The sequence below is a fragment of the Ranitomeya variabilis genome, chromosome 1 (assembly GCF_051348905.1).
Source record: "Ranitomeya variabilis isolate aRanVar5 chromosome 1, aRanVar5.hap1, whole genome shotgun sequence".
In the NCBI taxonomy this organism is placed as follows: Eukaryota; Metazoa; Chordata; class Amphibia; order Anura; family Dendrobatidae; genus Ranitomeya; species Ranitomeya variabilis.
The window spans coordinates 1,063,059,932-1,063,071,964 of NC_135232.1; the positions used below are offsets into that span (position 1 = coordinate 1,063,059,932).

At 40.7% G+C, this 12,033-nt stretch overlaps 1 protein-coding gene across 12 annotated transcripts in view; it reads left to right on the forward strand.

Annotated features, from left to right (window-relative positions):
- The window catches only part of APBB2 (amyloid beta precursor protein binding family B member 2), a 398,629-nt gene that overhangs the window by 168,129 nt on the left and 218,467 nt on the right, over nt 1-12,033 (forward strand). For all 12 annotated transcript variants that reach the window (XM_077279860.1, XM_077279859.1, XM_077279856.1 and 9 more), the window contains one exon: nt 2,811-3,614. In XM_077279860.1, coding sequence (XP_077135975.1) covers nt 2,811-3,614 — 804 coding nt within the window. The remainder of the gene's footprint in view (nt 1-2,810; nt 3,615-12,033) is intronic.

The following is a 12,033-nucleotide window of genomic DNA, read 5'->3' on the forward strand; positions in this document are numbered from 1 at the left end:
GCATCTGATTGGCTGAGTTTAGAGGAGAGCTACTATTGCTTGGCTTATGATGTGAGGTCACGACCAAGCCTTTCGTCTGTCTGCGATGCTGCTCATTATATCCTCATTTTCCTGGTGATGCCAGTTTGTTGAAACATGTTGGGGAGGCTAATGGCTCTTTTATCTGTAAAGGCAAGGATAGACTTACAAAAATACATTTAGACTAAGGATCACTATATTCCGATGTGGTCCGCAGCCACAACGAACGCAGACTTAATACTTATTCATACCCTATAGTGTGAGGCTACTGGGAGATTCCTTTCAAAATTCCGGCTACCTTACTATAGGATGTCTATCTCCTGCACCATTTAGTTTTAATACTATATGCACCTTTCCTAATTAGTGATTTAATAAAAGTTACATTTTAATTTAGGTCTTTAGTTTAGGGGTTTTCTTTTGCCTTCTTCAATATGTGATTTAGTAACCAAATATCCCTATACTGACTGTCAAACAGCAGGGATTGCCTCCTAGCCTAAGGGTATGTGCACTCTGAGTCGTTTTGTTGAGTTTTTGAATCAAAAACTGAGCATAAACTGTCCAAATCCTCCCCAAAAACTTAAGAATGTCCTCACAAACTTTCTGTTTAGCTTCGGTTACAAAACTCAGCAAAAAGACACAGTAAGCATACATAATTTTTTGGGTGAAAAAATAAAAGAAATCTTATTCGTTTTTATCAATGTAGGATTTTGCCAATCCATCACCCAGAATACCTCTCAATTGTCTAACAAAACTTGCCATGGGGTTCGAGGATAGTTTACCATAGTTGGTCCCATCATTCAGAATGGTTAGGCACATCTATGTGATCCATGACCACAATATTTCTCCCTTTATCAGAGGGTTTTATAACCAAATTGGGGTCGGTCTCCAGTGACCTTAGAGCCTTCATTTCTGATTTCAGAAAAATTGCGGTAGCCGCCTTTATTGCGGGTTCCCAGTGTTTTCAAATCCTTGGACACCACTTCAGTTAAAACGTCAATAGTAGATTAATCTCCTAGAACATGGGGCATCCTCTGGCTCTTGGCTTTGAGTTTAGTGAAAAAGCCTTCACGTGTGTGATCTGGAGTCAGATCTGGTAGACCATATAACTGTCTAATATTTGGTAATAATGAGTCAGAAATTCTCATAACTTGACAAAGCCATTTAAGTTCCCTTATAAAGTGTTTCTGCCATTTCAGTTTTCTTGTAAATAGATGGAGATCTTTGATACGCTCAAAGACCTGAAAATTTGAGGTTGGTGCTAGATTCAGACCTTTATTTAAAACCTGAGTTTCCAGGTCACTGAGAGTTCTAGATGAAAGATTAATGATTTGGACTTTATGTGAGGGAACTAATTGTTGGGATTGGGTCGGTTCCTCAGGAAATATCCCTGATCTAAAAAACGAGACCCCCAGATCTGTCGTTAGGTTGTCCTCTCAGTCTACCTCGACCCCTCTGTCTACCCCTGAACATTTTTAAATGTGTTTCAGAGTCAGATAGGTCGGTGTCTGTAGATGATAAGTTAGTCTCCAAATTTCTAGGAGGGTTCTTGTTGGTGGGAAGATGGTATGCTTTATTCTCTTTAAATTCTTGCAAGTCCCTTACAAAATTTGCAGTGTTTTCGTTTTTTTAAATTGATCTGGTACCGTTGTACTGAATTTTGAAGTGTAGTTTCTTTTGTACAGAAATCTGACTCTCCATATAATTTTTTTGTTATCTCTATTTGCTCCTTGAGGCTTTCATTCACAATGGATAGTGTCTTTTTTTTCTTCCTCCAGAAGACTATTCATAAATCTTAGGGAGCTAGAGGTAGCCTCTTTTTTCCCATTGTGCATTAAGGGGGGAATTTCTATAATGAATCCCTGGTTGTCAGGTAATTCTCAAGTTGTGTGGTACTATGCCAGCTTTGGTGTAGCTTTCCAAGCTTTGTACTTCCCACCAACTAGAAATCGGATTTTTGTAGGATTTAGTCAATTCCTTGAATGCATATTTATAGTAAGGAGTGTACTTTGGTTGTGAGAAACTCTTATCTGAGAAGACCTCTTTGGCCTCCGCAATCCAGTTGCCTAATTACATCCCATGAACCAATGTACAGAAGACCATAATGTTGTATACCATGAATAAGCAACAGTTCTTTTGCCCAATCTGACAATCACAAGTATAATACCTGTGTAATAAAAATCACAGTGTGTATACCAAATGGTAAACAAATGGTCATTGCACAAAATGCTCACTCTCAAAAAGAACAGCTTAATCCTTATTAAATAAGGTTAGTAAAGGAACAATCTCACCGGGTTGCGTTCATAGGTAAGAACAGGCTGAGTTCCAAGTGTATCATAGGGTCCTGTTTGTCCAGAGGGAGGGAGGAGACCACTTCACTGCCACACATTACCCCACCACAGCAGATTCCAAGTGAACCCTATCAGAAATACCCCAATATACGCCCAATGCTTTTCATTTTTCAGATTATCAGGGGAGATGAAGAAAAAAAGGGGGTTCTTAAATGTATATCCTACGTGCACTATATGGTCTGAAAAAATAAAATGCAAAAATGAAATTTGCCTGCAATGGGTGAAATTTAAACTTTTTTTTTCAGTTATCTTTATCAGTATGATTAGCAACATAGCCAAAATTAAGCTGAAATTCTCAGGATATATTTGATGGTGTTAACAGTTTGGTGTGGTCAAAAATATTCATAGATTTCCTAAATTAGGATATGTTTTTTGTTAGGTTTTCAATAATAAGATATCATAACTTTGTGGATGACAAGCTGTGTGTTTCTTTGTTTCTTCTAGTCGACTCAAGTGTGGAAACACTGCCAATGTTTATGGCAAGCCACAGTGCCACAGACATAGTGAACAGGAATGGTCCAGTTAGTCCTCCAAACACTTTGAACTTGAGATCCTCTCACAACGATCTGCTAAATGCAGATGTAAAACACACTGAAACTAAGAGTGACACACCTCCAAAATGCCGGAAAAAATATGCATTGACCAACATCCAGGCAGCCATGGGTTTGTCTGACCCAGCAGCACAACCCCTTTTGTCAAACAGCTCTTCAAATATTAAACTGGTGAAGAATGGGGAGAACCAGTTGAGAAAAGCAGCCGAACAAGGACAAGACCCAAACAAGAATGTTACTTTAGAAGATGGTGTCAACAGGATTTCGGAAAAACTAGAAGGAAAAGATGAAGAAGATCCAGAAAGCACAGAAATCCTTCCTCTACTTCCCAGAAGGACCAAGAGCTTCCTTAATTATTATTCCGATCTTGAAACTTCCAGAGACCTTGATCAGTGTCTAGCTAATGGTCATGCAGAGAAGGAAGAGGAAAACTCTGTATGGATCACTGGCCAAGGTCCCGACATTATTACTAATGGCGAAGTGCTGCTGTCAAAACAGGACAAGACTCCAAGTCCTGAGGATAGTCTTGTGCCAACAGTGTCATCTAGTCCAGAGACTAAAAAAGACAATCCAAAGACTGGGGCAAAGACGGACTGTGCCTTGCATCGCATACAGAACTTAGCTCCTAGTGACGAAGATTCCAGTTGGACTACCTTGTCCCAAGATAGTGCTTCACCAGCAACTCCCGAAGAGACAGGTAAGTCAGATAATTGCCATTTCTAAAAGCAACGTGTATTCTGTATTTATGTATTTCTAGAAGCTAATTTGAGAGACTTGGATTTTTTATAGATCAATTTAGTGTGTACGTAGTTTGTGAGTAAGAACACTACAGGTAGTGGTACAGTTCATATAATACCAGATATAGCAGTATAATCTTGTCATGGTTACTATAGAAAATTTGGCCATTTTTTGTAATCTACGGGAAGATATTTAAAGCATGTACCCTAGAAGCCGACTGTGTGGCTGTTATGTAAGGCCATAAGGCATGGATGTAAGGAATAAATACAAATATCATGGAAAGGAAATGGGGATCAAAAATCAAGCCCTTCTACACTGGTTGAGGCCCATGGAATACATTGGCGCTAATTACCATAAGAAGAGGCCCCAATATCAAGAATTAATGTGGTGCTTTGTACACTTCTAGGCAGATTGCTTTGTGTCATGTATTTTTATCAATATTAAAGGGGTTGTCTGGTCAAGTGATATTGTTGACTGGTCCCAAGGATGGCTCATCAACATCAGATTGGTGGGAGTCCAAGATTTGTCTCTCCCACAGATCAGCCGGATATAAACACTGAACGGAGCAGGGCAGTGCGGCTCTCTCCTGTGACTGACAGGACTTTTCTGCAAATCAAATCCTACATTGCTTCCTTAATGATATCACTTTAATGAAGTAATAGGTTTGCATCCAATGTGCTTAGCAGGCAGATGTGAAGAAGAAGCGGTTAAGTACAGTTCGAGGATTATACAGGAATGCCCTGCACTTACTGTACTAATAAAACCCACAATTTATGAGCTGGTACAGACAAGACATTTCCTAGGAACCTCATAGTGTAAGGAGCCAGAATAAATCAGTGTTAAGCTTTTATCAAAACTTGAAGAATTTGGTATGATAGGAATTTTTATTCTAAGCTAACGTGAAATAACCGTTTTACCTCAGGCTCCGGAGCAATAGCAGAAAAATAGTCAAACAAGTGAGTACCTGTCCTCAGACAGGAGATGGTAACAAAGCCCCTGACGTCCCCTCCATGCTCCATTCTAGCACCTTTCACCCTGGTATAAGCTGTGCTTACATATATACGTAGGGTATTAGCCTTATCATTCACTTGACACATGGCTGTCATCCTACTCTTCGATCCCCTCACTGTGGATTTATTAGGATTCAGAGACTACAGAGTGATGGCAAACCGTGAGCTGCAAACTGAAATCATTTCTTTGAAAGAGAACTTGTCAACTTGTGCAAAAAACAATATTTACCTGCGGATATAGGGTTAATCTGCAGCTGCCTGCTCGCCTTAGTGAAAGCATGGCTATCAGGAGGAAATAAACTTATATCAGTCATAGGGGTGTGCGCGGAGCGGCCACAGTCATCGCTTACTATACCGTGAGCGGCGGCTGCAATCACTCCCCAGCACTCTGATTGACAGCACGCTCTGCACAGATACACTGTACCACGGGCTGCCAAAGTGAGTTTTATTTTAGTGCTATTACTTGCAGATTAATTTATGTCTGCAGGTAAATAGCAGTTTTGCACATGACGGGATCCCTTTTAGCCTGGTAATCCTGTGCACCCAGTGTAAAATGATGGGTATGATAATGACCCATAATCAAAGTGGTGATGTTTCAGTCCAAATGAGGACCTTGCTCAAGCTGGAGAAAGCTCCTCATATGGACCGAAACGTCGCTACTCCCCTTATGGGCCATTACTATATTTTTTCCTTTTCATTTTTTTGAGTGTTGCCTCTAATTTTTAAATAGATATGAGATAGAGAGATAGATAGATAATAGATAGATAATGTATATAATAAATAGATAGGTAGATAATAGATAGTAGATAGATAGATAGATAGATAGATAGATAGATAGGTAAATATATTCTTCAATATGATAGAGGAACAGTTTGGGCTCACCAGGAACAAGTGTTCAGTGTCAGAAGCAACCTCATATACTTAGAGCCCTATCTATGCACAATATTGTGTCACTACACGGGAATCATTGTAATACATCATATTGATAATGAATAAAGTGACATCACAAGACCTAACGTCTAACGTATCGGGTATTTTAGAATATGTAGGTAGTATATAGCACAGGCTACGTACTATATTGCACAGTCACGTAGCATATAACACAACCGACGTAGTATATTGCACAGCCATGTAGTATATTGCACAGTCACGTAGTATATTGCACAGCCACGTAGTATATTGCACAGCCACGTAGTATATAACACAGAGCACGTAGTATATTGCACAGCCACGTAGTATATTGCAGTCACGTTGTATATTGCACAGCCACGTAGTATATGACACAGAGCACGTAGTATATTGCACAGTCACGTTGTATATTGCACAGCCACGTAGTATATAGCACAGCTACATAGTATATAACACAGCCACGTAGTATATTCCACAGCCACGTAGTATATTGCACAGCCACGTAGTATATTGCACAGCCACGTAGTATATTGCACAGCCACGTAGTATATTGCACAGCCACGTAGTATATAACACAGAGCACGTAGTATATTGCACAGCCACGTAGTATATTGCAGTCACGTTGTATATTGCACAGCCACGTAGTATATTGCACATTCACGTAGTATATAACAGAGCACGTAGTATATAGCACAGCCACGTAGTATATTGCACAGTCACGTTGTATATTGCACAGTCACGTCACGTACTATATTGCACAGCTACGTAGTATATTGCAGTCACGTTGTATATTGCACAGCCACGTAGTATATTGCACATTCACGTAGTATATAACAGAGCATGTAGTATATAGCACAGCCACGTAGTATATTGCACAGTCACGTTGTATATTGCACAGTCACGTACTATATTGCACAGCTACGTAGTATATTGCAGTCACGTTGTATATTGCACAGCCACGTAGTATATTGCACATTCACGTAGTATATAACAGAGCACGTAGTATATAGCACAGCCACGTAGTATATTGCACAGTCACGTTGTATATTGCACAGTCACGTCACGTACTATATTGCACAGCTACGTAGTATATTGCAGTCACGTTGTATATTGCACAGCCACGTAGTATATTGCACATTCACGTAGTATATAACAGAGCATGTAGTATATAGCACAGCCACGTAGTATATTGCACAGTCACGTTGTATATTGCACAGTCACGTACTATATTGCACAGCTACGTAGTATATTGCAGTCACGTTGTATATTGCACAGCCACGTAGTATATTGCACATTCACGTAGTATATAACAGAGCACGTAGTATATAGCACAGCGACGTAGTATATTGCACAGTCACGTTGTATATTGCACAGCTACGTAGTATATTGCACAGCCACGTAGTATATAACACAGAGACATAGTATATAACACTACGCATGGAGTATATAACACAGGTTACATAGTATAAAGCACAGCGATTTAGTATATTGCCCAGCTACATAGTGTATAGCACAGAGATGTGGTATATAACAGAGCCCACAAGTATGTAACACAGCCCACGTAGTATATAGCAATGTGGGCACTATATGCGTGGTAAAAAAAGAAATTAAAATAAAAAAATAAACATATACTCACCTTCCGAAGGCCCCTTGAAGTCCTGGCGCCTGTGTGCGGTGCACACGGCAACTTCCGGTCCCAGGGTTGCTATGCGCTTAAGACCTGTGATGATGTCGCGGTCACATGACCGTGACATCATGGCAGATCCTTCTCGCATAGCATCCTTGACACTGGAACCTGCCGCTTGCACTGCCGAAGACAGCGTGCCACGTCGGAAGGTGAGAATAACTTTTTTTTTTTTTTTTAATTATTATTTTTAACATTAGATCTTTTTACTATTGATGCTGCATAGGCAGCATCAATAGTAAAAAGTTGGTCACACAGGGTGACGGAGTGTGTTACCCGTGGCATAACGCGGTCCGTTAACGCTGCCATTAACCCTGTGTGAGCGCTGACTGGAGGGGAGTATGGACGGAACACTGAGTGCAGGGCAGTGAGCAGCGACCATTTCGCTGCAGGACTGTGCCCGTCGCTGAATGGTTGTGGGCGTTTTGCCGGGACCAATCAGCGACTTGGATTTCCGTGACAGACAGAGGCCGCGACCAATGAATATCCGTGACAGACAGACAGACAGACAGACAGACGGAAGATATAGATATAAAATGATATAATAAAGTAATGGCATGGACAGTAAACATACAGTAGCGTTGCACTACACTCATAATGCGCACAGTCACGTCACAGAACAGATGTAATGAGAACAGTGATGTCTCGTTACAGGGATGTTATTCCCTTTGGCTAGAGAACAATCTTTAGGCCCTAGAGCAGGCCGTGCACAGGAGATAACTGTCGGCTGAATGGGTAGCTTTCTATCTTCATACCCAATATGCACGAACACTCGGGTTGTCCATGGGGGCTCCTGCCAGACACCTGTACCAGTGACTTATCTCCCCTGAAAACAAAACAGTCAGCTGTTAAAATGCCACCTGCCTGGTCCTTTGATAATTTCATGGAAAAGGTTCGGAAGGCTGCCATACACATCAGATGATTGGCCGGACCCACTGTAATCAGGCCGACACTCATCTACTCTGTACCGAGGCCTTCAGCTGCATTTACAGATCTGAGACCTTTATCTGCGTTGAAAAATAATTGTGACTGAGAGTTCATAAAAACACTCATGCTTTATCTTACCGTGTAAATAGTCTGCAGATCACCCGATGACTGAGTAAAGGTCAGGTGAAATCATGTTTTGCGCAGCACAAAAGAGCATTGTTTTTGGAGGTACATCATCCTGTATGAACAGGACTCAACTGCTGAGAACCATGGCAGCCTACGCACACTGATGTTTAGTGCCATTCTTCTGAGGGCTGCCATTTTTTGCATTAGATACATTAGGAGTTTTCTTCCTCGCTTTAGTTCAGTCACTTTGTGCACCTCTGAGCTCTTTCGGCTTTGTCTATTCAGCACCATTCTACTTTCCATGGCAATAATTTGTGATTTGGAATCCAATTTTCTTCCTAAACACTGATGACTGCGCAGTACGTCATTATCATCCATCATCATCATAGTCATCCAGAGCCTTTGATGACCTGTTGTCATGAACCGATCAAAATAAAGTACTGTAACAGGAACATTGTAAGATTTGATGTTTCTAGCTGTTGGAAACCTATTCCCGCTCAGATTTATTGATCGACAGATAATAATCTATTTACTGTAGCATGCAGGAAACAATGAAAAACTTCCAGTATCCTACTCCCTCATTTTTTTTGCCATGAAAATATTAATCGACGGGCAGGTGCAGACAACTGTAGATTCTCTTGTCCGAGAAAATCGGGTCGATTATGCAAATGACACTCAGATCATATTCTAATCAGAGCTTGATCAGTGTGAGTACAGTGTGATCCAATTCTCTCGGATGAGGAGAAGATGGAGAAAAAAAACTAGATCTTCTCCATTCTATCAGTCCATGGAAAATGGACAGCACTCAGATGTCATCTGTGTTCCATGGCTGAGTGCGATCCGAATATTGAACCAAATTTGGCCTTGCAGTGATTTTTTCTTCGGACCAACTCTGTCCGAGGAAAAAATCAGACATGTGCCAGGCCCCATAGACCAGCATTGGTCCGAGTGCGATCCAGTGTTTTGTTGGATCGCTCTCAGGCAAAAAAATATGGTCATCTGCACCTGCCCTTATGCAAATAGTGGGATAATTTTTGCAAAGCGTAAGGTATCTACTACTTGTCCAGCACAGATTAATTGACAGGTCGTATTTGTGTATCGGGAGAGTTGCAGTTTTAAATATCAACATCCATTTCATTTAAAGTTTGGTGAAATTGCTAATTTTTTTATTTTTCTCTTGAGGGAGATGTTTTCTGCGCCCTGATTTGGCATTTTTATTGATGCCATTTTAGTGTACATTTGACATTTTGATGCGAGTGGACAGGGACAGTAATGACAGGGTAAGACAGGAATAAAGTTAGGGGAAGATGCTGATGAAAGCTGACTGCAGAAGGGGAAGAGGAGAGGAAAAGAATGGTGAGAGAAGAAAAAAATGGAAGTCAAGACAAGGCCTCTAATTGGAGGCCACCCAACAGAGCGTGCAGAAAAGCTGACATTTGATCAAAGAATAATAAGATTAGGAGCTGAGTGTGGAACCATATTCACCAGTTTATAGAAATTCCATAGAATTCCAAGTTTGATAGAAGGATGTAATAATTATGGTATAATGAAGAGGTCAAGTCATCCATGTACCCAAGATCATTGACCTTGATCAACCATACAGCCATAAACCAGGTGAAAGCAACGTTGTGCAGTCACTATGAGAAAATGTAAGAGAGGTCATATTTGTTAATGGGAAACTCACGGTGATAAAGAAAAGCAGTGGAGGTCCCATATATGCAAAGTAAGCTATAATCCTCCTGATCAGATGTTGCACACCCATCCGGAAGGGGGTGATGGAAGGGCAGAATTAAACTTATATACTGTAGATACAGTATATAGATAGACATACACACATATACATACTGTATATATATGTTCTTGTTTTTTGCAGGAGAAGTTATAGATTTAAATGTCACCATTCACTTTACAATCTAATGTACTGGAAAAATGGCACCCACCTACACCTTACCTGAGATGGATATATATTATAAGTCATTAAAAAGGACCTGTCATTTGCTTAAAAAAACCTCTTTTCCGTTTTGCGCTGCATCGATCCATTGCCGAGATATTCACATTCATTGGTTTTGGAGCGCAGTATGTAGATCTCTACATTGCAGCCGAACTGGGTGTTTCTTCTGCTTTTTCTCTGGCGGCATACGCTTTCATTTCTCCCTCCCAGATGCTGTCAATCACAACTCTCCAGTGTATGAGTCTTGACAGACTGTGATTGGCAATGTCTGGGAGGGATTAAGGCCCAAACCCCCAGAGAAAACGCTGAAGAAACGCCCAGCTAGACTGCAAGCAGAGATTTCACATATTGCACTCCAAAAGCAACAAATGTGGATATCTCCGCTTCAGAGTGTCTCAGAGCAAAACCAAAAATAGCACCAGAGTCAGGGGAGCTCAGGAATTTTTACAATGTATATCTTGATTGAGGAAGTGACACTTGTTCTTCAAGGGTCCATTGGCCCAAAAAGGGTCAATCAGGTTTAGTTAGTGTACATTTCTTTGAAAATAAAATTTTACTCATCCCTGACCATAATCTCATCATCACTGTTTCTAGCATGGAGCTATGTTTCAGCCTTGAATTGGTCAAGCCATACTTTATCCTCAAACATCTGAAAGTTCACGCTCGCCTCTAAAATTGACCTTCCATGTGATCAGTGACCTAGTAACAATCTATCGATCTATTTCATTTCTTGGTTAGAAGAAACCTTTCACATCAAAGCATGAACCTTCACATATATATAAAGCATTGAAGAATATCGGTGCTGTAGCCTGAAGATACATATTAGGAATGTCTGTCTTTGTTCTGATCTGCAGCATTAAAGTTCTCCCTCGGTCACTGTGCCAGACCGGCTCTTGGCGTTGCTCTTAATGATATATTATAACAAAGGGAGGGACTATGAGATGAGAGGAGCACTCTCGCTAATAGAACCCAGCCACTAAATCAATTGAGTCCAGTGCTGCAATGCACCTTCAGCAGGAGGAAGGTTAGAAGCTGTGAGAACAATTTGATATTTTATTTGTTACTTACCCATGAATTGAGTGTTCACATTTAATAACTTTCTGTATCTATTTACATAAAGAATAATTAACAGAGTGTGTACATGTAGCATGCTATACCGCGATGCCTAGGACCTTTTAAAGGAAGGGTCTTCAGTGGCGCTTCATTAAGGTAGTATAGAATTATTAATTTCTGTGTCCATCTGGAAGCAGAGATGTTAATGTAGCACTGCGATTGATGATCACTTACTTCCAGCTTTGAATTTATTCCCTCCAAAGCTGGCGTCCTAAACAGAATTGGTCATGAAATCCATCACTGTCTCGGGGAAATCAATTGAGTAGTGATGTGTTTGCACACAGGGCTATAATTTCTTTATTGCTCCTGTAGCCGCTGTCTGGCTGGTGAAGACCGTCCTCCTTCCGGAGATCAACATGTGGTGTCTGCATAGACTCCTTATTGTTGGAGAAGGTAACCAACTCCCCTTCATTTGCATCTATCAAATCCTCCTCTCCAAAATCACCATATGCCTATAGATTTAGGAAAGCAGTCGTCACACATCCATGCTCCTAACTATCAGAGTTTTGGGATCTACTGTTCTTCATGGATGGAAAGAATGAAGCTCATTGGAGCTACTTGTCCTGTAGCTAACAAAGGATGCTGATAGCAGGACAGCTAGGACACGTCCAAAGGAAGGAATCCTTATGTAAGTACAATACTTACTTGTTGCCCCTTA